The sequence below is a fragment of the Meles meles genome, chromosome 2, assembly GCF_922984935.1.
Source record: "Meles meles chromosome 2, mMelMel3.1 paternal haplotype, whole genome shotgun sequence".
NCBI lineage: Eukaryota > Metazoa > Chordata > Mammalia > Carnivora > Mustelidae > Meles > Meles meles.
Window position 1 is genome coordinate 162028615 of NC_060067.1, and position 26016 is coordinate 162054630.

Here is a 26016-nt window from a genome sequence, read left to right on the forward strand (position 1 = left end):
GTGGTGTAAGGAAGTGGTCAAATTTCATTTTTCTGCATGTGGCTGTCCAATTTTCCCAGCACCATTTATTGAAGAGGCTGTCTTTTTTCCATTGGACATTCTTTCCTGCGTTGTCCAAGATTAGTTGACCATAGAGTTGAGGGTTGATTTCTGGGCTCTCTATTCTGTTCCATTGATCTATGTGTCTGTTTTTGTGCCAGTACCATGCTGTCTTGATGATGACAGCTTTGTAATAGAGCTTGAAGTCTGGAATTCTGATGCCACCAACTTTGGCTTTCTTTTTCAATATTCCTTTGGCTATTTGAGGTCTTTTCTGGTTCCATATAAATTTTAGGATTATTTGTTCCATTTCTTTGAAAAAAATGGATGGTATTTTGATAGGGATTGCATTAAATGTGTAGATTGCTTTAGGTAGCAGAGACATTTTCACAATCTTTATTCTTCCAATCCAGGAGCGTGGAACATTTTTCCATTTCTTTGTGTCTTCCTCAATGTCTTTCATGAGTTCTTTATAGTTTTCTGCATATAGATTCGTAGCCTCTTTGGTTAGGTTTATTCCTAGGTATCTTATAGTTTTGGGTGCAATTATAAATGGGATTGACTCCTTAATTTCTCTTTCTTCTGTCTTGTTGTTGGTGTACAGAAATGCAACTGATTTCTGTGCATTGATTTTATATCCTGACACTTTACTGAATTCCTTTACAAGTTCTAGCAGTTTTGGAGTGGAGTCTTTTGGGTTTTCCACATATAGTATCACATCATCTGTGAAGAGTGATAGTTTGACTTCTTCTTTGCCAATTTGGATGCCTTTAATTTCCTTTTGTTGTCTGATTGCTGAGGCTAGGACTTCTAGTACTATGTTGAATAGCAGTGGTGATAATGGACATCCCTGCCATGTTCCTGACCTTAACAGAAAAGCTTTCAGTTTTTCTCCATTGTGAATGATATTTGTGGTGGGTTTTTCATAGATGGCTTTGATAATATTGAGGTATGTGCCCTCTATCCCTACACATTGAAGAGTTTTGATCAGGAAGGGCTGCTGTACTTTGTCAAATGCTTTTTCAGCATCTATTGAGAGTATCATATGGTTCTTGTTCTTTCTTTTATTAATGTGTTATATCACATTGATAGATTTGTGGATGTTGAACCAACCTTGCAGCTCTGGAATGAATCCCACTTGGTCGTGGTGAATAATCCTTTTAATGTACTGTTGAATCCTATTGGCTAGTATTTTGGTGAGAATTTTTGCATCTGTGTTCATCAAGGATATTGGTCTGTAGTTCTCTTTTTTGGTGGGATCCTTATCTGGTTTTGGGATCAAGGTGATGCTGGCCTCATAAAATGAGTTTGGAAGTTTTCCTTCCATTTCTATTTTTTGGAATAGTTTCAGGAGAATAGGAATTAGTTCTTCTTTAAATGTTTGGTAGAATTCCCCTGGGAAGCCGTCTGGCCCTGGGCTTTTGTTTGTTTGGAGATTTTGGATGACTGTTTCAGTCTCCTTACTGGTTATGGGCCTGCTCAGGTTTTCTATTTCTTCCTGGTTCAGTTGTGGTAGTTTATATGTCTCTAGGAATGCATCCATTTCTTCCAGATTGTCAAAATTGTTGGCGGAGAGTTGCTCATTGTATGTTCTTACAATTGTCTGTATTTCTTTGGGGTTAGTTGTGATCTCTCCTCTTTCATTCATGATTTTATTTATTAGGGTCCTTTCTCTTTTCTTTTTGATAAGTCTGGCCCAGGGTTTATCAATCTTATTGATTCTTTCAAAGAACCAGCTCCTAGTTTCATTGATTTTTTTCTATTGTTTTTTTTGGTTTCTATATCATTGATTTCTGCTCTGATCTTTATGATTTCTCTTCTCCTGCTGGGTTTAGGTTTCTTTCTTGTTCTTTCTCCAGCTCCTTTACGTGTAGGGTTAGGTTGTGTACTTGAGACCTTTCTTGTTTCGTGAGAAAGGCCTGTACCGCTATATATTTTCCTCTCAGAACTGCCTTTGCTGTGTCCCACAGATTTTGAACCATTGTGTTTTCATTATCATTTGTTTCCATGAATTTTTTCAATTCTTCTTTAATTTCCTGGTTGACTCATTCATTCTTTAGAAGGATGCTGTTTAGTCTCCATGTATTTGGGTTCTTTCCAGCTTTCCTCTTGTGATTGAGTTCTAGCTTCAGAGCATTGTGGTCTGAAAATATGCAGGGAATGATCCCAATCTTTTGATACTGGTCGAGACCTGATTTGTGACCCAGGATGTGATCTGTTCTGGAGAATGTTCCATGTGCACTAGAGAAGGATGTGTATTCTGTTGCTTTGGGATGAAATGTTCTGAATATATCTGTGATGTCCATCTGGTCCAGTATGTCATTTAAGGCCTTTATTTCCTTGTTGATCTTTTGCTTGGATGATCTGTCCATTTCAGTGAGGGGAGTGTTAAAGTCTCCAACTATTATTGTATTATTATTGATGTGTTTCTTTGATTTTGTTATTAATTGGTTTATATAGTTGGCTGTTCCCACGTTAGGGGCATAGATATTTAAAATTGTTAGATCTTCTTGTTGGACAGACCCTTTGAGTATAATATAGTGTCCTTCCTCATCTCTTATTATAGTCTTTGGCTTAAAATCTAATTGATTTGATATAAGGATTGCCACCCCAGCTTTCTTCTGATGTCCATTAGCATGGTAAATTGTTTTCCACCCCTCTCACTTTAAATCTGAGGTGTCTTTGCATCTAAAATGAGTTTCTTGTAGGCAACATATTGATGGGTTTTGTTTTTTTATCCATTCTGATACCCTGTGTCTTTTGATTGGGGCATTTAGCCCATTTACGTTCACAGTAACTACTGAGAGATATGGATTTAGTGCCATTGCAGTGCCTGTAAGGTGACTGTTACTGTATATTGTCTCTGTACCTTTCTGATCTACTACTTTTGGGCTCTCTCTTTGCTTAGAGGACCCCTTTCAATATTTCCTGTAGAGCTGGTTTGGTGTTTGCAAATTCTTTCAGTTTTTGTTTGTCCTGGAAGCTTTTTATCTCTCCTTCTATTTTCAATGATAGCCTAGCTGGATAGAGTATTCTTGGCAGCATGTTTCTCTTGTTTAGTGCTCTGAATATATCATGCCAGCTCTTTCTGGCCTGCCAGGTCTCTGTGGATAAGTCTGCTGCCAATCTAATATTTTTACCATTATATGTTACAGACTTCTTTTCCTGGGCTGCTTTCAGGATTTTCCCTTTGCCACTAAGACTTGTAAATTTTACTATTAGGTGACGGGGTGTGGACCTATTCTTGTTGACTTTGTGGGGGGTTCTCTGCACCTCCTGGATTTTGATGCTTGTTCCCTTTGCCATATTAGGGAAATTCTCTCCAATAATTCTCTCCAATAGACCTTCTGCTCTCCTCTCTCTTTCTTCTTCTTCTGGAATCCCAATTATTCCTTTTTTTTTTAAGATTTTATTTATTTATTCGACAGAGAGAGATCACAAGTAGATAGAGAGGCAGGCAGAGAGAGAGAGAGTGAAGCAGGCTCCCCGCTGAGCAGAGAGCCCGATGCGGGACTTGATCCCAGGACCCTGAGATCATGACCTGAGCCGAAGGCAGCGGCTTAACCCACTGAGCCACCCAGGCGCCCCTGGAATCCCAATTATTCTAATGTTGTTTCGTCTTATGGTGTCACTTATCTCTCGAATTCTCCCCTTGTGGTCCAGTAGCTGTTTGTCCCTCTTTTGCTTAGCTTCTTTATTCTCTGTCATTTGGTCTTCTATATCACGAATTCTTTCTACTGCCTCATTGATCCTAGCAGTGAGAACCTCCATTTTTTATTGCACCTCATTAATAGCTTTTTTTATTTCAACTTGGTTAGATTTTAGTTCTTTAGTTTCTCCAGAAAGGGCTTTTATATCTCCAGAGAGGGTTCTCTAATATCTTCCATGCCTTTTTCGAGCCCAGCTAGAACGTTCAGAATCATCATTCTGAACTCTTGATCTGACATATTACCAATGTCTGTGTTGATTACGTCCCTAGCCTTCCATACTGCCTCTTGTTCTTTTGTTGGTGGTGATTTTTTCAGCCTTGTCATTTTGTCCAGATAAGAGGATATGAAGGATCAAATAAGATACTAAAAGGGTGGCAAAGACCCCAGAAAAATGTGCTTTCACCAAATCAGAAGTGACCCCAAATTGTGGGGGGGAGAAAGGGGATAAAAAGAGGTTCAGAAAAAAAAGAAAAAAATTAAATAAATAAAACAAATAAAGAAAAAATATAAAAAAGAAAGAAATATATATTTTAGATAAACTAGTCAAAAAACGTTAAAAAAGAAATGGGTAAAAGTTAAAAAAAATTTAGCAGAAGAAGAAAAAAGAAAGAAAAAAATTGAAAAAAAATTAAATTAATCACAAGACTAAAGAATCATGGGGAGAAAGCCATGAGTCCCATGCTTTGCTCTCCTCCTCTGGAATTCCGCTGCTGTTCTAGGTATTGAACCTGCTTTCCTTGATAGATGAACTTCGTCCTGGCTGGATATTTTGTTGATCTTCTGGGGGAGGAGCCTGTTGTACTGACTCTCAAGTGTCTTTGCCCGAGGCGGAATTGCACCGCCCTTACTGGGGGCCGGACTAAGTAATCCCCCAGGTTCGCTTTGGGGAGCTTTTGTTCCCTGAACACTTTCCGTAGAGTTCCGGAGGACAGGAATGAAAATGGCAGCCTCCCAGTCTCCGGCCCAGAGGAGCCAAGAGCCCGGGGCCCCACTCCTCAGTGCGCCCCCAGAGAACAGCGCCCAATCACTCCTGTATCCCCGGCCTACATCCGCGCTCCGAGCTCACCCAGCCTGCGACCAGTTCAAGGTAACCCCCAGCTGAGAACTCAGTCCTCGGCTCTGTCTCTGTAGCCGGCTTCCCCGTTCTAATACCTGCGAGCTCTGCGACACTCCGACACCACCGATCCTTCTGTGACCCTGCAGGACCTGGGGCCATGCTGACCCTGTGTGGGCTTCACCCCTGTTTAGCCTCTGGAGCAATGTCCCTCAGTGGAACAGACTTTTAAAAGTCCTGATTTTGTGCTCTGTTGCTCCGCTGCTTGCCGGGAGCCAGCCCCTCCCCCCACGGTCTATCTTCCCATTGTTTTGGATTCACTTCTCCACCAGTCCTACCTTTCAGAAAGTGGTTGATTTTCTGTTTCTAGAATTGCTGTTCTTCTTCTCTTCGATCTCTGTAGCTCCTTAGCCAGTTTCCAGAGGTTTCCAGCATAGCAGGGAGCTGCTTCCCAAATTCAGCTCTGCTCCCCTCCTCCGGGCTGGGCTGAGTAGTACCAGGGTCTCAAGGAACAAATTTTTAACACACGCTTCAACATGAGTGAACTTTGAAAACATTATGCCAACTGAAAGCAGCCAGACACAACACAACAAATACTGTATTACTCCATGTATTTGTTTCTTACATCTAAAATAGGCAGAGTCACAGAGACAGTAAGTTAGAGGTTACCGGAAACCGGGGAGGGTAGGGGGGAGTTACTGCTTAATGGGTTTCTGTTGGGTGATGAGAAGTTTTGGAAATCAGTAGTGATGATGGATGCACACATTGTGAATGTGATTAATGCCATGAACTGTACACTTAAAAATGTCAAAATTTGTCCCATTGGGAGAAGATATTTGCAAACGACATATCAGATAAAGGGCTAGTATCCAAAATCTATAAGGAACTTAGCAAACTCAACACCCAAAGAACAAACAATCCAATCAAGAAATGGGCAGAGGACATGAACAGACATTTCTGCAAAGAAGACATCCAGATGGCCAACAGACACATGAAAAAGTGCTCCACGTCACTCGGCATCAGGGAAATACAAATCAAAACCACAATGAGATATCACCTCACACCAGTCAGAATGGCTAAAATTAACAAGTCAGGAAATGACAGATGCTGGAGAGGATGTGGAGAAAGGGGAACCCTCCTCCACTGTTGGTGGGAATGCAAGCTGGTCCAACCACTCTGGAAAACAGCATGGAGGTTCCTCAAAATGTTGAAAATAGAACTACCCTATGACCCAGCAATTGCACTACTGGGTATTTACCCTAAAGATACAAACATAGTGATCCGAAGGGGCACGTGTACCCGAATGTTTATAGCAGCAATGTCTACAATAGCCAGACTATGGAAAGAACCTAGATGTCCATCAACAGATGAATGGATAAAGAAGATGTGGTATATATACACAATGGAATACTATGCAGCCATCAAAAGAAATGAAATCTTGCCATTTGCGACGACGTGGATGGAACTAGAGCGTATCATGCTTAGTGAAATAAGTCAATCGGAGAAAGACAACTATCATATGATCTCCCTGATATGAGGACATGGAGAAGCAACATGGGGGGGGTAGGGGGATAGGAGAAGAATAAATGAAACAAGATGGGATTGGGAGGGAGACAAACCATAAATGACTCTTAATCTCACAAAACAAACTGGGGGTTGCTGGGGGGAGGTGGGATTGGGAGAGGGGGAGCGGGCTATGGACATTGGGGAGGGGAGGCGAACCATGAGAGACTATGGACTCTGAAAAACAACCTGAGGGTTTTGAAGGGTCAGGGGTGGGAGGTTGGGGGAACAGGTGGTGGGTGATGGGGAGGGCACGTTTTGCATGGAGCGCTGGGTGTTGTGCAAAAAGAATGAATACTGTTACGCTGAAAAAAAATAAATAAAAAGGGAAAAAAAAAAAAGTCAAAATTTGAAGGGCGCCTGGGTGGCTCAGTTGATTAAGCGTCTGCCTTTGGTCATGATCCTGGGATCCTGGCATCAAGCCCTGTGTGGGGCTCCCTGTTCAGCACTCAGCAGGGAGTCTGATTTTCCCACCCCCTCTCTCCCTAACCCATGCTCTCTCTTGCTCTCTCTCAAATAAAGTCTTTTAAGAAGAAAGCAAAATTTTTGTTATACATCTATTTGACACAATAAAAAACTAAAGTAAAATAATTGCTTTTTCTTAATGATTGGATACTAATTGCAATTACTTTACTAAACTCCTTATGTAATGCCTATGAATCTGAAACTAATGTCTCTGTAATCAGCGTCACACATGCATGCACAGATGTTTCCACATACCCAAACAGAAACTATGTGCCAGACTATGAGAAGATTTGCTAGTAAGGAACATGTGTTTATTTCATGGCCCAATATTACTTTGTTTATTCATGGTAGATGTGTTTTCTCAGCCTAAGAACTTTTAGCTTTGTCATAAAGTTGTATGGATTATTCCCACTTAGTACGTATTTCCACATTTGACTGCTAAAAGAGTGTCTGCTTACCTTTGAAAAATTTTTCTTATGAGAACCTCGCTCAAATTATTGTTTTTCTAAAGTTCCATTTTTTCTTTATGTTCATCCAAGAATAAGATTCCACAAGATTTTTATAAAATTATGTCTATAAGCAAGACCACTCCTTGTGACTTCAGGCTTAGCCTTTGATAAATACAGAATATTTCCATACACCTTGGTAAGCTGCTGCCCTGTTCCCCTCTGTGCCCATCACCACCCTGGCTTCCCTGGCCCCTCTCCTATAAACCACCCGGAACTTCCCATGATACGGAATTAATTCAGGGGGCCCCCAGGACTCTCTTCCAATCAGGTACTGTTTCTGATGTGCTTGTGCTGTATCACCTGTTAAATATTTTGAATATCACCTCTGCTTGTAACTATTTTAGGTATTAACATAAAAAATGCTTTCTATGTTTCACGTTTTCCCCAAAAAAAGCATTTGTTAATACACATCTCTTTTGGAACCAGTTCTGATCATAATTCCAATGATAATTAAGTCAGAGGCTAGTTATGCATTGTAACAAACCACCCAGGTCTCCATGGCTTATGGCTAGAAAGTTTCTTTCTCTCACATTCTACATATAGACCAAAAGGCAGCTGCTGCTCTATTCCACCTCATCTCCATACCAAGCCCCAGGCTGATAGAAGCAACCTCTGTCATGAGCATTGCAGGTCTTAGAGCAAAGGGAAAAGGGAAACAGAGAACCACAAGCTGGATTTTAAAGCTTCTGCTTGGACGAAACACATACCCCTTCTGCTTACAATTTACTGGCCAAAGCAAGACATATGGCCAATCCTGACATATGAGCAGGGAAGTATGGGAACTGAGAGGGGATATTTTTTAACAATAATGGAATCTACCCCAGGGCAATAATAAAATGAAAATATACCACCTCAAGCCTTTGAGTGTAGAGATGAGAGCAAGTTTATACATTAAAGGGTATAAATGGTAACATCCTTCGTTAGTAGAAGAACCAGTGATGCATTTTATAATTATGTCTGAATCTTGGCCTTTTCTTTTTATTTGTGCTCAACAGCTGAAGCCACTGGGCTGCAACATCATTAATGTTGCCAGTGATGAATATGGGATTATTCCGGACTCCCTCAGAGAAGTACTTTCCAAATGGAAGCCAGAAGAGTCAAAGAACCCTAAAAAAAACACCCCCAAATTTCTTTACACTGTCCCAAATGGTAACAACCCTACTGGAAACTCATTAACAGCTAACCGCAAGAAGGAGATCTATGAGGTATTTTAAAAGAATACCTTCTGTGGGTGTGTCCTTGTTTATTTTTGACTTTTGAGAAGAGTACTATGAAAGCTCCATTTATTATTTCTTACTATTACAAGAAAGATAATTTTTAATATAAAAAGAAGTATCTATGCCCAAGCATCCTAATAAATTGGAACACAAGAAATTACTCCATCCTTGGTTAACTATGAGATTTTTCTTTTCCCTTAATTGATATTTTCATAAAAAAGAAATAGCATTCTTGACCTACTGTTAAATTTTATGAGTTTATGTAATCAAACCCTAAGTTTGATTTTCATTATTTTATTTTTATATTTTCATCCTCTCTCTTCTCTTTCCTACTCCTTAGCATTTTAGGTTACAAAGAAATTCTTTAAAAATAAGAGGCATGCTCTTTTGTCAAGTCTCTTCTAGGTATCTGACTATGATGTCTAAACTTTTCACTGCAAAATTTTTTTTTAAATACCAAACACATACCTATCAGTACAAAAATCTTTGAAAAATAAGAGAAATGTGCCTTTTGTAAAGTCTCTTTTGTGTACCTTACTGTGCTCCCTAGACTTTCGCTACTAATAGCTTCCTAATATAAGTACCAAAGCCATATTAAACTATATAGAATGTGCAGTAGAATCATAAAGGAAGATTTCAAATAGCTTCTTTCACTCATTTTTGTGTGTCTGTGTGTGTCAAAATATTGTCTTATTTTTCACATACTCCAGAGATCTGTCCTGCATTCTCCTCTTATTTACATACTACCCTGAGATAGTCTCATCCATTTCTATGGCTATAAATTCCATTCTAAGTAATAGGAATGCCTTTCCTCTGAACTCCAGACTTCTGTATCCAACTTCTCCATCCAGCTTCTGTTTCCAACATCCATCATGAATGCCTAATAGACATTTCCAACCTACCATGACCAAATAGAACTCTTGATTTAGTCCAGGTGCACCCAACCTCCAATCCCAACCCCTCACATTCTCCATCTCTGTAAATAGTGCCACTATGAACAGTCACCCTTTATTCCTCTCTTTCCCTTCTCTCCCCCCACTATCCCTACATCTAATCCATCTTGTGGACTCCACTACCGAATGGATCCAAATCTACCTGTTTCTCTCTTTTGCCCTTACTACCCTGGTCTTCCCAACCACCACCTTCCTTCACTGGTCTATGAGGATAGTTTCCTCATTGGACCCCGGCTGCACTCCATTCTCCATCTCCAGCCAGTCATTCTTCACACAGCAGCCAGTCATATCCTTCCCCACATCCCCCCAAATATAAATGTAAAGCCAGTGTTGTGCTCCTGTTTACAATCCTCTAGTGGATTCCCTTTGCAGTTAAAATAAAACTAAATTCCTTCATCTGCTCCACAAAGCTATGTGACCTAGTAGTCTAATCTCAGACCCTATCATATCTTATCATCCTTCTTGCTGCCACTTTGTCCTTCTGGGTTCTTGTGTTATCTTGTCAGGAAGGGCTTCCCAATGATTCAGACTGAAACAGCTACCCAATCTCTCTCTCTCTCACACACACACATATATCATATGACATATGTCTGTCACCCTTCCTAGCCCCTAAAAGAAGAAATATTTCTTCTCTTCATTATCCATTGGCTTATGTATATTGTCTCTCCCAGAACCTTGAATTTAAGTTTCGTGAGAACAAGAGCCTTCAGTGAGTGCCTTGTTCATCTCTTTATCTTCATTGTCTAAGGCAAGAGGCACTCAGTAGCTTCTTGAATGAATGAATGAATGAATACAAAGAATTACGATTCCAAGTGATTTTCAGCTTAGATGGTTCTTAAGAATTAAATATACTACTTTAACCTTTTTTAGCTCGCAAGAAAATATGATTTCCTCATCATAGAAGATGATCCTTACTATTTTCTCCAGTTCAGCAAGGTAAGTGATGATGTGAACTTATTTCACAATTAGAAGATATACTTGTAAGTTATTACCCTGACTTGACTTTAGCCTGGCTTTGGAGAGGGAGCTAATCTACCTTTACATTGAAATTAAGTAAAATTATTAATAATTTGCTACCACTTCAATCTTTAGTCTTTCAGTTTTATCATGGAATTAATACTTGTCATGTCTGGTATTACTGCTCTTTCCAGAAATGACTTACCTTTAAAATAGTAGCTAGCGCTCTATACCATGCATTTGGGCAAACAGAGTGAGTCAGGGCTGATGGTCTTCTCAAACTCCAGATCCTAGTACATGGTTTTTTAAGCATCATACCAGGGATGTGAAGTAGGTTCCATTTTGGGTACTATAGTCTCTTGGCAGTGGCTGACTGGAATGTCTGACAAGGATCTAAAAGAGAAAGATGGTCGTGCTCAATTAGCAGTGTCCATTAAGGACATAGGGAAATGCGTTACCAGCAGAATGCCATGTATTTAGCATCTCTGTCACTGAAGGCCTGGATCTTACCTGCAGAATAATGGATTTTTAGTTTCTTTTTCACTATATATGCCACTTTTCATGATCACGGTCTCCTAATAGATAACAGTAATGGCACAGACTCCCACTGATACCTTCAAAATAAGACATTGTCTTTATTTGCTTTCAGGACTGCAGAGAACATCTACTTGGATTCAGTGCTCCCTTTAAATCTACTAAAAAGAACAAAAACTCTTAATTTTTCTGTATAGTTTGCTGACTATCATGTCTACCTACCTACTCCCTACCGTCCACGTGACCTGGCCTCTTTTGCTGTATGCATCTACTTTTGAAGTAAATACTGAAGTCCCTATTGCAGATTGACTGCATTTCTCATCTTGTTTTATCTTTGTAACTGTTCTAAGGATCATTATTCTCTCTTGAAGCAACCCTGAATGCTGCTGGCCCTCTTCATTTTGATCTAATCCAAATGAGTTTTTCTTGAATCCTTCCTCTAAATCTGTTAATCCTGGATCTCAACCTTTGAGCCTAGGAGGGCCTATTTGAGGTTTCCCTAAATTCATAATAGTAGCATCTTAAGCAAATGAGTAAACTCTTCTGTGTTTTTGGCAGAAAAGTGGCGAAGCTAAGCAGGTACTCACTAAAGAACATGCATCTCGGTTTCTTATTCCATTTTAAAGGTTGTGACTAAGGTGACAGAAAAGATGGTTGTGTTACTGCTATTGGAATCTACACCTCTCCATTCCCCACACAAAATAATTACACAGTTACTAAATAGAAATTGTTCTCAAACAAACAATATGTATTTTTTCCATTTCAAGTCCTGGGCACCATCATTTCTTTCCATGGACATTGATGGGCGTGTCATCAGAACGGATTCTTTTTCAAAAGTCCTCTCCTCTGGGTAAGGCTTTGTGTCTTAATTTATGGCCAGATCTAAAAAAGATAGACTTTACCTGAGTGTCTTTTAGTCCAAATATTTCTCATTCAAGATGCTAGTATTCCTACTTACTTTAAAACATCAGTTTGATTATTAATTTTAATATATGCCTTTTCTTTCTTTATCCATCTGCAGTAATCAAAGGTATTTGGGTGTTAATCTAAAGTTGTAGTGGGACTGGTCAGGTTTTGCATTTCATATATGAAAGAACACATTTCAAAATACTTGGTCAGACTTGCATTCCATTTTAATGTACACTTAAATTTGGATTTTAAATAAAAAGTAGCTAGTTTTATTAGAATGTTTTAATTGTCTTTGCCCATTTGTCCCCAGGTCACAACTGTCTTCCTAATGAAATCAGTAAAGTGACATGTATCAATTGTTAACACAGAATTGGTCTTGTGCCTTTTCTCTTTTTGTGTAGGTTGAGAATAGGGTTTATAACTGGTCCAAAACCCTTGATAGAGAGAGTTGTTTTTCACACACAAGTCTCAGCCATGCACGCCAGCACTTTTACACAGGTAAGTATGATGTCAGAAATAGGAGGGTTTGGGTTTCTTTCTTTCTTTTTTTTTTTTTTTTTTTAGCAATCAGAATAGAAAATAGATGTTAGCAAGTAAGACTGAGTAAAGGTGGCAGGGAGAAAAATCACTGATACAAGAATCTCGTGTTCCAATATGGACTGTATTAGAAGATAAAATACCTAAGGAACTTAGCAAACTCAACACCCAAAGAACAAACAATCCAATCAAGAAATGGGCAGAGGACATGAACAGACACTTCTGCAAAGAAGACATCCAGATGGCCGACAGACACATGAAAAAGTGCTCCACATCACTCGGCATCAGGGAAATACAAATCCAAACCACAATGAGATATCACCTCACACCAGTCAGAATGGCTAAAATTAACAAGTCAGGAAATGACAGATGCTGGCAAGGATGTGGAGAAAGGGGAACCCTCCTCCACTGTTGGTGGGAATGCAAGCTGGTGCAACCACTCTGGAAAACAGCATGGAGGTTCCTCAAAATGTTGAAAATAGAACTACCCTATGACCCAGCAATTGCACTACTGGGTATTTACCCTAAAGATACAAACATAGTGATCCGAAGGGGCACGTGTACCCGAATGTTTATAGCAGCAATGTCTACAATAGCCAAACTATGGAAAGAACCTAGATGTCCATCAACAGATGAATGGATAAAGAAGATGTGGTATATATACACAATGGAATACTATGCAGCCATCAAAAGAAATGAAATCTTGCCATTTGCGACGACGTGGATGGAACTAGAGGGTATCATGCTTAGTGAAATAAGTCAGTCGGAGAAAGACAACTATCATATGATCTCCCTGATATGATGATGTGGAGATGCAACATGGGGGGTTAGGGGGATAGGAGAAGAATAAATGAAACAAGATGGGATTGGGAGGGAGACAAACCATAAATGACTCTTAATCTCACAAAACAAACTGGGGGTTGCTGGGGGGAGGTGGGGTTGGGAGAGGGGGAGGGGGTTATGGACATTGGGGAGGGTATGTGCTATCGTGAGTGCTGTGGAGTGTGTAAACCTGGCGATTCACAGACCTGTACACCTGGGGATAAAAATACATTATATGTTTATAAAAAAAAAAATTGGAAGGGGAGGCGAACCATAAGAGACTATGGACTCTGAAAAACAACCTGAGGGTTTTGAAGGGTCAGGGGTGGGAGGTTGGGGGAACAGGTGGTGGGTAATAGGGTGGGCACGTTTTGCATGGAGCACTGGGTGTTGTGCAAAAACAATGAATACTGTTATGCTGAATAAATAAATAAATTAAAAATGGAAAAAAAAAAGAAGATAAAATACCACAGATGTTTACTCTAAAAGGCAGATGAGGGGCACCTGGGTGGCTCAGTGGGTTAAAGCCTCTGCCTTCAGCTGAGGTCATGATCCGAGGGTCCTGGGATCGAGCCCCCGCATCAGGCTCTCTGCTCAGCGGGGAGCCTGTTTCCCCTTGCTCTCTCTGCCTGCTTCTCTGCCTACTTATGATCTCTGACTGTCAAATAAATAAATAAACTCTTTAAAAAAAAAAGACAGATGAGAATTGAATTAACCTCGTGTTACTGTGTAGCATAAAGATGTCCCCATATCTTATCAATTTAGGGGTTTTTTCCCATATTTTTTGTGCCTGTTATCAACAAAACTTCACTATCCATCTATAATATTTAGAACTTCCATTTTATATAGAAAAATCACTGAAAATGTTACACAACATGTATCTACTATGTATTTTTTAACAAATTTAGAGAAGCGATATAGTATGGCAACTAATAGCATGGATCTGGAGCTAGACAGTCTGACTTGAATCCAGGTTCTGTCTCTCACTAACTGTGTGACCTTGGGAAAGTTCATTTAACCCTTGTGCCTTGGTTTCCTCATCAGTAAAATAGAAATAATAGCCTAATAAGGTTATTACTAAAATTAAATAAAAATGTATTAATATATTACAGTAGTTTCTGGCACATAGCAAGTATTACATAAATATTTGTTATTTTGTTGTCACTGTTATTAATTAACATTTATCATAAATCATTGTGTAAATCTTGGTTCAGTTTGTTATATTTTCTTGTGGTTTACAGGTAATCAAAAGGGATTTGCTTTTTATATTTGGCAAAAAAAAAAAAAAAAAAACCATTTAGAGAGCAAACCATAACATTTGTTATTGTCTTATCTCTTTTAGCTTCTGATATCACAGCTTCTACACCAGTGGGGAGAAGAGGGTTTCCTGGCTCATGTAGAGAGGTATTGCATGTTAGCTTCCATATTTTACATAGACATTGGCTTCCCTTTATTAATTTTCATTAGAGTTATTGCAAAATGAAGGAAAAAAATGCAATGGTAAAAATTTTGCCACCAAACAGGTCAAATAAACATGCTCTATTCCTTTTTCAAGCCTTCAACGTTTTAATCAAGATAGAAAACAGATTCTTATAGACTGAGCTCCAGAGCTTTCTTGTGTCTTCAGTCAGTGAACTAAACACATGCTTTCCATTGTTTCCTTCTTCTAGAGTTGCTGATTTCTATATGAAGCAGAAGGATGCATTAGTGGCATCTGCAAACAAATGGTTAAGTGGTGAGTGGAATATCGATCCTGCCCTGTGATAGACACCAGCACTTTTACAAGTGGAGATAAACACTGCATAGTTATTGTTAATAATCTTGGGAGAAGAGAAACAGGAGTCCAGGAGTATTCTTGTCAAGTACTGTCACCCTATAAGCAATCTCAGAAGTAATAGTCTGCAAACCCTGTCACTGTTCTACCTATCTCTACTTTACCTGTCTGCTGCAAAGAATTTGTGGCTTAAAGCGGGGGGAAAAGAATTTTTAGTCTAAAAATCAGCTAGCAATAACTTAAAGCTAAATGATGGTGATACTCAAAGGTTTTAGAGTTACCTCAAATCAGCAGAGGAATTGTCAAACAATTTTCTAAGACTTTTGTTTTAATAGTATGACCTAAGGCAGTTCTCACTATAAATTATTTGCATTCAAATCATTAGCGTCATTTATCTAATAGTATTTATTGCTAATTTGATTGCAGGATGATTTAGATTAATTTTCTATTAATGAATTATGTGTGGGTTTTTTTAAGATTTTATTTATTTATTTGACAGAGAGAGATCACAAGTAGGCAGAGCAGCAAGCAGAGAGAGAGAGGGAAGCAGGCCCCCTGCTGAGTGGAGAGCAGATGCGGAGGTTCCATCCCAGGACCCTGACATCATGACCTGGGCTGAAGGCAGAGGCTTAACCCACTGAGCCATGCAGGCACCCCAACGTGGTTTTAATTATATCATTAAAAAAGCTTTTGGTGTGAATAACAGTAAACAAAAAATCAATTCCTTATTGCTGTCATATCTTGTTCCCTATAAATTCCTGGTAAATAGAGAATTACCTTTTTAATAAGAGTACTATCTTACCACGTTGTACAGTGGCATTAAAGATCAGGTTCTAGCTTTGCGCAGTGGCAGTATCGTAGCCAATGAGGTTTATCCGAGGCGCGATTATTGCTAATTGAAAGATCAGGTTGTAGGGGCCTCTGGGTGGCTCAGACAGTTAAGCATCTGCCTTCGGCTCAGGTCATGATCCCAGGGTCCTGGGATAGAACCCCTATGTCAGGCTCTCTGCTCAGTGGGGAGCCAGCTTCTCCCTCTGCCTCTGCCTAATGCTACTTCTGCTGTGCTCCCTGTCTCTCTGTGTCAAATAAATAAATAAAATCTTAAAAAAAAAAAAGAACAGGTTCTAATCAAAAGCAAGTTTTAAAATAATTGCCCTTCCTTCTTGGTTTCTCTATCCTAATACCCAGTGAAACATAAAGCCTACAAATACTTCTGGTATAGTTGCATTTTAAGTATTTCTTTTCATAATCAATTACATTCTGATAAGAACTCTAATCCATCAGACTTCAAAACTGTTGTATAAATGACAGAATTTATTGAAGCGCTGGAAGAATCTGAAAGGAATCGAAGAATCTCCTCCTATAATTGAAAGAGCTATAGTTGGCTTCAGTATGGTTCTAACTAAGGGAAGTAGACACAGGTCTTAGAGTCCTTGCACTACCCTAAGACTGACTAAAATTGGAAATATACACAAGAGTCTCCCTCTCTCCCTTCATCCCAGTTTTGTTTTGTTTTTTTTTTTTAAAGATTGTGTGTATTTATTTGATGGAGAAAGAGACAGCTGGAGAGGGAACACAAGCCAGGGTAGAGGGAGAGGGAGAAGCAGATTCCCCAATGAGCAGGGAGCCAGGTGTGGGACGGATTCCTGGACCTGGGCTGAAAACAGATGCTTAACTGACTGAGCCACCCAGTCACCCCTAGTCTCTTACTGTTTTAAATAAACTCAGAACTTCAATTCATTAAATTCTATGTTTTAAAAATGCTATCCCCAAAGGAACTTTTTTTGGACATACTAGTTGACAGTTACTGCAATTATGCATTAATTGATATATTTGATATCATCTAAAGTGGTTTTAGCATATATTTATTCTCATTTTTGGTTTGTAGGTTTGGCAGAATGGAATGTTCCTACTGCTGGAATGTTTTTATGGGTTAAAATTAAGGGCATTTCTGATGCAAAACAACTGATTGAAGAAAAAGCCATTAAGAAAGAGGTAAGGGGGGAGATTATACTTTTTCTTTAAAGTGATTTTTCACTTAAAATAAAAATGAAGAGAGATATTTATCATTGCCTTCTATCCCAACCCATAATATTTTAATATCAGATGTTATCTCATATTTCTATATCTTGTATTTCTAATAATATTGTCTCATTGTTAAAATCAAAATGGATTTTTGAGTTATATAATTCTTCTTCTGGTCTACATTAATGGAAATATAGTCATTCATCTCAGCTGGTTAGTTTAGTGGCTAAGAGCAGAGGGTTTTTTCCTCTGATTTAAGTAAGAAAAGCATGCTAGCAAACTTGGAAAATTCATGACAGTATAATGAAAAATGTTTAAGTAGCCCATTATTTCACCGCCCCAATTTTGTGGCCATTTGTGGTATATTTTCTTAAATAGCTTGTCTATATGTAGTATTTTGGCTGTGTAGTTATCTTCCACGGTTAAAATTGCACAGAAAAGTTTGTATCCTGTTATGTTCACCTAAAATTGGGCTGTAAGGATTTCTTCTAGGCTTTTCGTTCTCTCCTTTTGTACTTAAATCTACTTCATTATCCAGAGGCATTGACTAATGTGGAAAATATAAATATTTTTCCACGTAGCTGTCCAATTTACCTAACAGAGTATCCTTTCTCCGTGAATTAATGCTTCTGTCGCATTTGCCAGGCTTTTGTAAGCTAAGATATGTTTCCCCTTTGTCTTGAAGCAGTAAGTACAAGCGAGCAGATTGTGTTGACACTGGCACAGGACCATGCTAGTGCGTAAGAGATGAGGTAGTGTGGATGCTAGAAAATTGATGTCCAAAGGTCAGACCTGGGACAGGTCGGGGAGCTGACTACCTGGGCTTGGAGTCGTGCATCCTCTCTAACCATCTTACTTGAGGGCAGGACTCCTGCTTTAGGTATCAGTAAATACTGACTTATTTCAAAGAAATACATTGTAGCATCATAAATCAGTTTCATGTTTTCTTTGCTTTTCTGTCAATGCCATCATCATCAGGATCATTGGTAAGTGGCTATTTGTATGTATCTCTGAGGTAGGTGCTAAGGACACAGAACTCAGACTTTCCTCATCATTTTTTCGGTGTTCTCCATCTATCCCATAATCCTGCTGCATTTACCTTTACTTTTTTTAAATAATCTTCAACCTTACAGCCACAACCTTGGCCCAATTCTGGCCATCTTATAAGGAGATTTCCACTACTCCTCCCCTTCTCTTACAGCTCCTTGCTTGTAATATACACCCCAGTATTTTCCACTATATTGAGAGAAATGATGATTTTCATTTGATTGTTAATCAAGACAGAAACCTATCTTCTGCCTTGAAATCTCTTCCCCAGAATGCCCCAAACCATTTCACTCCCAAGTCACCTTATTCTAGTAGACAGTGTGCAGACGAACACTACATAACAACAGTGAATGCTTTCGGAGTGCGTGATCGTACTACATAATAATCTCAAAGACAGACCACACCTGTAGTTTATTTCTGACTCACATAAAACTTTCAAAGATGTGATCTTCAGCCACCTCTGCTCCAACCAGCAGTTCAGAGACTCTAGTTCTTTCCTTCTTGCTGCTCTTCAGTCCTCAATGCATGGATTCCACAATGGCTGTAAAATGGAAAGAGTGTGATGGATCACATGGGGGATGATTTCGCTGGGCAGGGCCTAGAAGTGGCATGCATCACTTCATATCCATGGGCTAGGATTCGATCATGTGGCCACACATAACAAGAAAGAAGCTGGGCAACAGAATATATTTGTGCACCAGGAAACAGAGGGAATGGAGTTCACAGTTGTGAGCTACGCACCACAGTGCTCACGTCAAGAATAGCAGTGGTTCCCACTACTGTCTTGACATACTTAAGTCACATTTTTATTCATTCACTCTGTGTATTAAAATTTTTACCTCCTTTCAGTTCTTCAGCTGGACCAATTTTCTTCCCATCTCAAGGCCTTTATGCTCTCCTCTCCCTAAAATACTCTTTACCCATTTTTTGCCCTGCCAAACTTACTTACCATCCAAGTCCCCACTTAAAAGCCACTTCCAAATTTGATAACAAAAATGGTCTCTCATTGTTTGAATTTATGTTACTTTCCTTGTTGGTTTACTATTTATTCATGTTTATTACCATTTCTGTTTCTTTTATAAGCTGTCTTTTGCCCATCAAAGCTAGAATTTTAGTGTTTTTCTTCTCAGTTTCTGTATATTTTTTAGATGGAGAAGAGGTAGCATTTGCCATATTTACTATAAACATTTTTCCAGATTCTGTGCTTTTGTTTAGTTTTGTTTCATGTAGGTCATACAGACTTTTTACATAAAATGATTTTTCTCATGATTTTTTAAATTGTTTTTAAATGTAAAAAGTCTTTCCCCTCTCTGAGATTGGATCTACCTATATATTCTTTTAGTAATTCACTTATTTTCCATAAACTCTCCTAGATTTTAATGCTTCCTGGAAATATTTTCTTCGTTGATTGCTCAGCTCCTAGCCCTTACTTTAGAGTGTCCTTCTCTTTAGCTTCTCCAGAAGAGATGGATGTGGTGAGTACAATATTCTCTTCAGAGTAACACTAGATATCAATTCTGGTTTTTGGTGCATGTGTTCCTTTTTTTGTGAGTTACATTATTTAATGTCCTCTTGGGTTTCTGAAAAATGGGTATCACTTGAAAATTCATGAATTACTATTAAAAGACACACTTTAATGGCAGCAAAAAGACAAAGGCATGAGACCAAGTTGGAGTTAAATTTCATCATCCTCATGAACTGTTTTCAGACTTGCTGAACCATGCTGGCAGATTCCTAACAAGTTATGAAGAAAACTTCTTTCCTCCCTACATGGAATTTGTCTGAGCTAAATTCAGCACACATTCATGAAAGCCATTAGTCCCTTCCTGTGAAGAAAAATTTATCAGCAAGAGTCAAATACAATAATATTCTTAAATTAATTACAAGTCTGGGTTTAGCCAAAATAGCAAGAAGCAAAGAAATGAGTGCTTAAGGACAGCGTGTCTGGGGGTCTAAATAGAAGAGGCATAAATTGAACGGTGCCATTAACCTTGAGAAGAGTCTACTTGCCCTTGCAGATGGATTGGTTCTTCGTGTTCTCTATTTATTTGCTTTCTCATATCATTAAATATGCTTTTCATAAGTTACCTCTGCTTTTATATATGAATAAAGTTAGACAATTGAAATGGTATAGAATGCATATGCAGGTGAGATTATATGAAAAAATAATTTGTGTTGTGGGGAAAATGGAAAACAATGATCTCGAGGGCTGTAAAAACAAACAAAAATCCTGGGAATCTGATATGCTTATCTCTATATATATTAGTGGACATTGGTGGCATCCTATCTGGATAAACCTGATGTTAAATTTTACTTTTCATTGCCTTATCTCAACCAAAGATGAATACTCTTCATTTGAATTTTTTAAATTATCGCAGACTTTTCCTAAGTAGCATCCTAATTTCATTAATTCTTATCTCTTTTCTATTTCAGGCCTTCCAGAGATTAGCCCAACTTATTAAAGAATCTTTATGAAGAAATCAAACTCTATGAAGAAACCAAAATGTTTCATGGATTTTTCAGATAAATTATTTTTAGCCTTCAGCAGGAAAAAATCATTGGTTTTACACTTACAGATTGGATTTCAAGAAGCATGTCATATCTGCAATAATTTAACTAGACAGCATTTAAAGTGCCCTTAAATTCATCAGATTGACAAAGTATTTTTATAATCCACTTATACCTTTTGATAAATTTTCATCCTGCAAAAATGATTCTTATCCTGGATTTTACTGTAAAGAATTCTAGTTGCTTTATGGTTTCTCATAAATCTTCCTTGAAAACAACATTTTACAATAAATTATTTTGAAATGTAAGAAAATAAATGCAAAATGGTATATAATGTGGACTTTTACTATTTTTAGGAAAGTTTAATGAAAACTAATTACAAAATTTGTTAGAATTTGATCATTATAAGGGATTTTCAGTTAAGACTACCACAGACATTATGTTGTGCCATAGAAATCCCTTGAAAATAAAATTCTGAAACTAAGAACAGCTAAAGGCATCAGACCTATTAATTCTAAAGAAGGAAGCAAGATCAGAGATTTTAAAAGCTTTGCTACACTGTATTTCCATAATACTATACAATTCACAAAAATACATTCTTATCAGCTATGTCATTGAAATGTACTAATGTCATTGAAATGTAAAAAAAATTCTTTTAGGCTGTACTTTTTAATGATTTTCTTTCTCACCTTTTCAGATCTTTATTTTCCCATCTAATTGTTAAAGCAATATATGCTCATTAAAAATTTTTCAAACAGTAGAGCATAAGTGATAAACGCCGCTTGTTATCTCACCCCCAGTGACACCTGCTGTCAGCATTTAGCCTCCATCCTTGTACATGTTTTTCTATGTATGTACATGTTACATGTAAAAGAACAGGATCTCATTACAGCAGAGTATCATAAATACCCCATATTTGCTTTCTATTGCTGTGTAACAAACTGCAGCAGTGTTCCAAGATCCAGTAATTGTAAAGTCATAAGTTTCTTTAAGGAATTAGGAAGTCATTGTCATTTAGGACTTCCTTTGTGTATACAGGCATACCCCAGAGATGTTGTGGGTTTGTTTCCAGACCACTGCAAAAAAAGCAGATATCACTATAAAGCAAGTCAAGTGAATTTTTCATTTCCTAGATGCATGTACAAGTTAGGTTTACACTGTACTGTAGTCTCTTACATGTGCATAGCATTATGTCTTAAAAACAATGTACATGTTTTAATTTAAAAATACTTTATTTCACAACTGATGAATTGCTGAATTCTACATCTGAAACTAAGGATGCACTATTTATTAGCTAACTGAATTTAAATAAAACAACAACAAAAAAAATTTTCTAAAAAAAAATGATAACCACCATCTGAGCTTTCAGCAAGTAGTAATCACGAATCACATATATTAACATAATAATGAAACATTTAAAATATTGCAAGAATGACCAAAACATGACACAGAGACATGAAGTGAGCAAATACTGTCGGAAAAATTGTGCTGACAGACTTGCTTGACACAGGGTTGACTGCCTTAAGCCTTTTGTGCACTGAGCACTGTGCAAGTGAAATTCTGCATTTCCAGATGCCCTGGCAGCTACAGTTAGTTGCAGGTGTGAGTTAAGTTCTGTCACTCAGACACCTGGATTCAGAGCAGAGGTAAGAGGGCAGCAAGGCAAGATACAAGGTACCCATCCTGGCATAGCTAAAGCCACAGGAGTTTATTGCAAGCAGCTTCTTGGTTTGGGGGTTTCTGATTGCTGCAGAAGTGAAATCCTGGTACTAGAAGTTGTTTTTGGAAGCCCCATTTACTTTTACACCCATTCCAACAATTTTGGAAGCCACAGAACACATAATAAAGACTTTGCTTAAACCAGCTAAAGTAGTTCCTGTTATCTGCAACTGAATGCCAACCAGGCCAGGTGTCAGGGTCTCCAAGAGCACCCTCAGGCTTGATGGTCCCTAAAAGGACCCAGAGGATCCAGAAGTTGTTGTATTCACAGTTGCCATTTATTGCAGCAAAAAAGGATAGAGTAAAATCTCCAAGGGAAAAGGTGCACGGGATAAAGACTGGAGGAAGGCAGGCAGGGGCCTCTAAAACTCCCCTCCTAGAGGAGTCACATGAGATTTTCAGCAATGATGTGTGACAAGTGTGGTCAATCAGGGAAGCTGCCCTGAACCTGGTTGCCCAGTGTTTTTATGGGGGGTCAGTTACATAGTCATACAGTGTCTGCATAATGGACCTTCCTTACTAAGAAGCACCCACGGGGGAAAATCAAGTGTTTGCTATAAATCATATTGCTAGTATAAACTATCTAGAAAAACAGATACCACGTGGCTCAAAACCCCAGACATGCAAAACACTCATCAGTAGAATATTCCACGAGCTCAGTTTCCATGAGCCTGTCAAGGGTGTCACAAAAAAACAAACAAACAAACAAACAAAAAACAGCCTTTTCTTGGGAATATGCCTTGTTTGAGTGACCCAGAACAGCTGACTTAACCTTTCCCACATACCAGGAACCCCACTTATGGACACTTATAGTAAGGAATTACTCAAAATATGGAAGAAAGTAAAAAAAAAAAAAAAAAATGAAGATAGTAATTGTAATTTAAAACAGCAAAAAGCCAGGGGTAGAGGGAGAGGTTTTGTGACTGAAGGTCTCAGGATAAGAAGACAGTTATATCAATTATGGTTCATCTGCTTAACCAAGTTTTAGGCCACTAAAACACCATTATGAAGCAGTATCATCATTTTATGAAGAATTAAGGTAAAACAATTATATATAATATGGAAAGAAAATTCAGGATAAGAAAGTGTCTGTATACTCTAATTAAAACTACATAAAAACTGGGAAGACGTCTACCAAAAACGCAACAACTGGGTAATTTTTTTCTTTGTTCTCAAAATATTCTGTAACACAGCTCTTTATAATTAAAAAAAATACTAATTTTTAATACCTCAAGCAAACTACCACAGATTTTTGGTTTGCTTGTTTAGTTTTGTTTGTTTGTTTGTTTGTTTCAGTTGGATAAGCATTTCTAAAGGCAATGGTAAAAAGATCTAGGGACACAAGGACGAAATCATAATGAAAGTCATATCCATACCACCATAGTCAATTTGGAACTGGTCAAAAATTACATAGGTTTAATTTCCAAGTATTAGTCTATGGAGCTTCTATGTGGAAACCATGGTATCACCAAACATGGTCCACAATGAAGAGAAGTGGCTGGAACATTGGGTTTGGGTGGTAATCAATTTGGGTATTTCAAGTTGGCCTAAAATGGAAGTTGTCACTTGGTATGGTTTCCTTGTGATTTAAATTTGAATTCATCAACTTTAGCTATTTCCTCTCCTCCATCTAAGAAAGTCCTTAATATTTTCCATATAATATTTGTTCAGCATGGTTTATGTTCACATTCCTTTTCAAATGTTAATTAAATCTCTAGTGGGTTAGAAATTATTAACTTTATCAAAAATAGGTTTAGAGGGAGGAGTCAAGATGGTGGAGAAGTAGTAGGCTGAGACTACATCAGGTAGCAGGAGATCACCTAGATAGCTTATCAAACCATTGCAAACACCTACAAATCCAATGGGAAATCAAAGAGAAGAAGAACAGCAATTCTAGAAACAGAAAATCAACCACTTTCTGAAAGGTAGGACCGGTGGAGAAGTGAATGCAAAGCGATGGGAAGATAGACCGTGGGAGGAGGGGCCGGCTCCCAGCAATTGGTGGAGCAACAGAGCACAAAATCAGGACTTTTTTTTTTAAGATTTATTTATTTATTTGACAGACAGAGATCACAAGTAGACAGAGAGGCAGGCAGAGAGAGAGGAGGAGGCAGGCTCCCTGCTGAGCGGAGAACCCGATTCGGGGCTTGATCCCAGGACCCTGGGACCATGACCTGAGCCGAAGACAGAGGCTTTAACCCACTGAGCCACCCAGGCGCCTCCAAAATCAGGACTTTTAAAAGTCTGCTCCACTGAAGCCCACATGGGGTCAGCATGGCCCAGGTCCCACAGGGTCACAGAAGGATCGGGGGTATCCGAGTGTCACAGAGCTCACAGATATTAGAGCAGAGAAGCTGGCTATAGAGACAGACCTGAGGAATGAGCTCTCAGCTCGGGATTACCTTAAACTGGTTGCAGGCTGGGTGAGCTTGGAGCACAGGGAGATGGGAGTGATTGAGCACTTTTCTCTGAGAGTGCACTGAGGAGTGGGGCCCTGAGCTCTCAGCTCCTCCGGGCTGGAGATTGGGAGGTCACCATTTTCATTCTCATCCTCTGGAACTCTACAGAAAATGTCAGGGAACAAAAGCTCCCAAAATCGAACCTGAGCGGATTACTTAGCTTGGCCCCTGGAAAGGGTGGCGCAATTCCACCTCGGTCAATGACACTTGAGAATCACTACAACAGGCCCCTCCCCCAGAAGATGAACAAGAAATCCAGCCAAGACCAAGTGCCCTCACCAAGGAGAGAAGCAGAATTCCAGAGGAGGAGAGAGCAAAGCATGGAACTCATGGCTTTCTCCCCATGATTCTTTAGTCTTGCAGTTAATTTAATTTTTTTTAATTTTATTTTTTTCTTCTGCTTAATTTTGTTAACTTTTACCCTTTTTCTTTTTAATGTTTTTAACAAGTTTATCTTAACAATATCTTTCATTAAAAAAATAATCTTTTTGAACCTTCATTATTATAGTCATATTTTACCCTTCATTGTATTTAACTTTATTTTTCATATACACATAGGATTTTTTCTTCTAAAAAATTTGGGGTACAGCTTCTTCTAATAGATCAAAATATACCCTAAATCTAGCTCTGGGCTTGTTCTAGTCTCTAGCCTGAGCAAATTCTCTTCACTTTCTTTTTCTTTATTCTACCAACCAACTTACTTTATCAACTCCTTTTTTAGAAATTAAATTTTTTTTTCATCTTTATAGGCATATTCCATTCCTTCATTGTGTTTATCCTTATATATGTTTTTCATTCTTTAAAATTTTGGGAGGTAGTTTCTTCTAAGAGACCAAAATACTCCGAGAATTAAGTGGGTGACCCTGTTCTAGTCACCAATCTAATATATATTATTTTTCTTTTTTATATTTTTTCCTTGTTTTCTTTTTTAATTTTTTTTTTCTGAACTTCTTTTTATCCCCTTTCTGCCCGCACCAGCCCATGATTTGGGGTCTCTTCTGATTTGGTTAAAGTGCATTTTCCTGGGGTCTTTCCCACTCTTTTAGTATTTTATTTGCTCCTTCATATACTTTTATCTGGACAAAATGACAAGGCAGAAAAATTCACCACAAAAAAAAAAAAAAAGAACAAGAGGCAGTACTGAAGGCTAGGGACCTAATCAATACAGACATTGGTAATATGTCAGATCTAGAGTTCAGAATGATGATTCTCAAG

The 26016-nt window shown here is 38.4% G+C and overlaps 1 protein-coding gene and 1 pseudogene across 2 annotated transcripts in view; both read left to right on the top strand.

The window, feature by feature from the left end:
- Positions 1-21362, top strand: part of AADAT (aminoadipate aminotransferase) — a 35073-nt gene extending 13711 nt beyond the window's left edge. For both annotated transcript variants that reach the window (XM_045997163.1, XM_045997164.1), the window contains exons 6-14: positions 8336-8545; positions 10381-10446; positions 11769-11851; positions 12312-12408; positions 14612-14673; positions 14940-15004; positions 16932-17038; positions 19489-19590; positions 20549-21362. In XM_045997163.1, coding sequence (XP_045853119.1) covers positions 8336-8545; positions 10381-10446; positions 11769-11851; positions 12312-12408; positions 14612-14673; positions 14940-15004; positions 16932-17038; positions 19489-19590; positions 20549-20590 — 834 coding nt within the window. In that variant the 3' untranslated portion in view covers positions 20591-21362. The remainder of the gene's footprint in view (positions 1-8335; positions 8546-10380; positions 10447-11768; positions 11852-12311; positions 12409-14611; positions 14674-14939; positions 15005-16931; positions 17039-19488; positions 19591-20548) is intronic.
- On the top strand, positions 15879-16001 carry LOC123937710 (annotated as a pseudogene).
- Positions 21363-26016: the final 4654 nt, after the last annotated feature.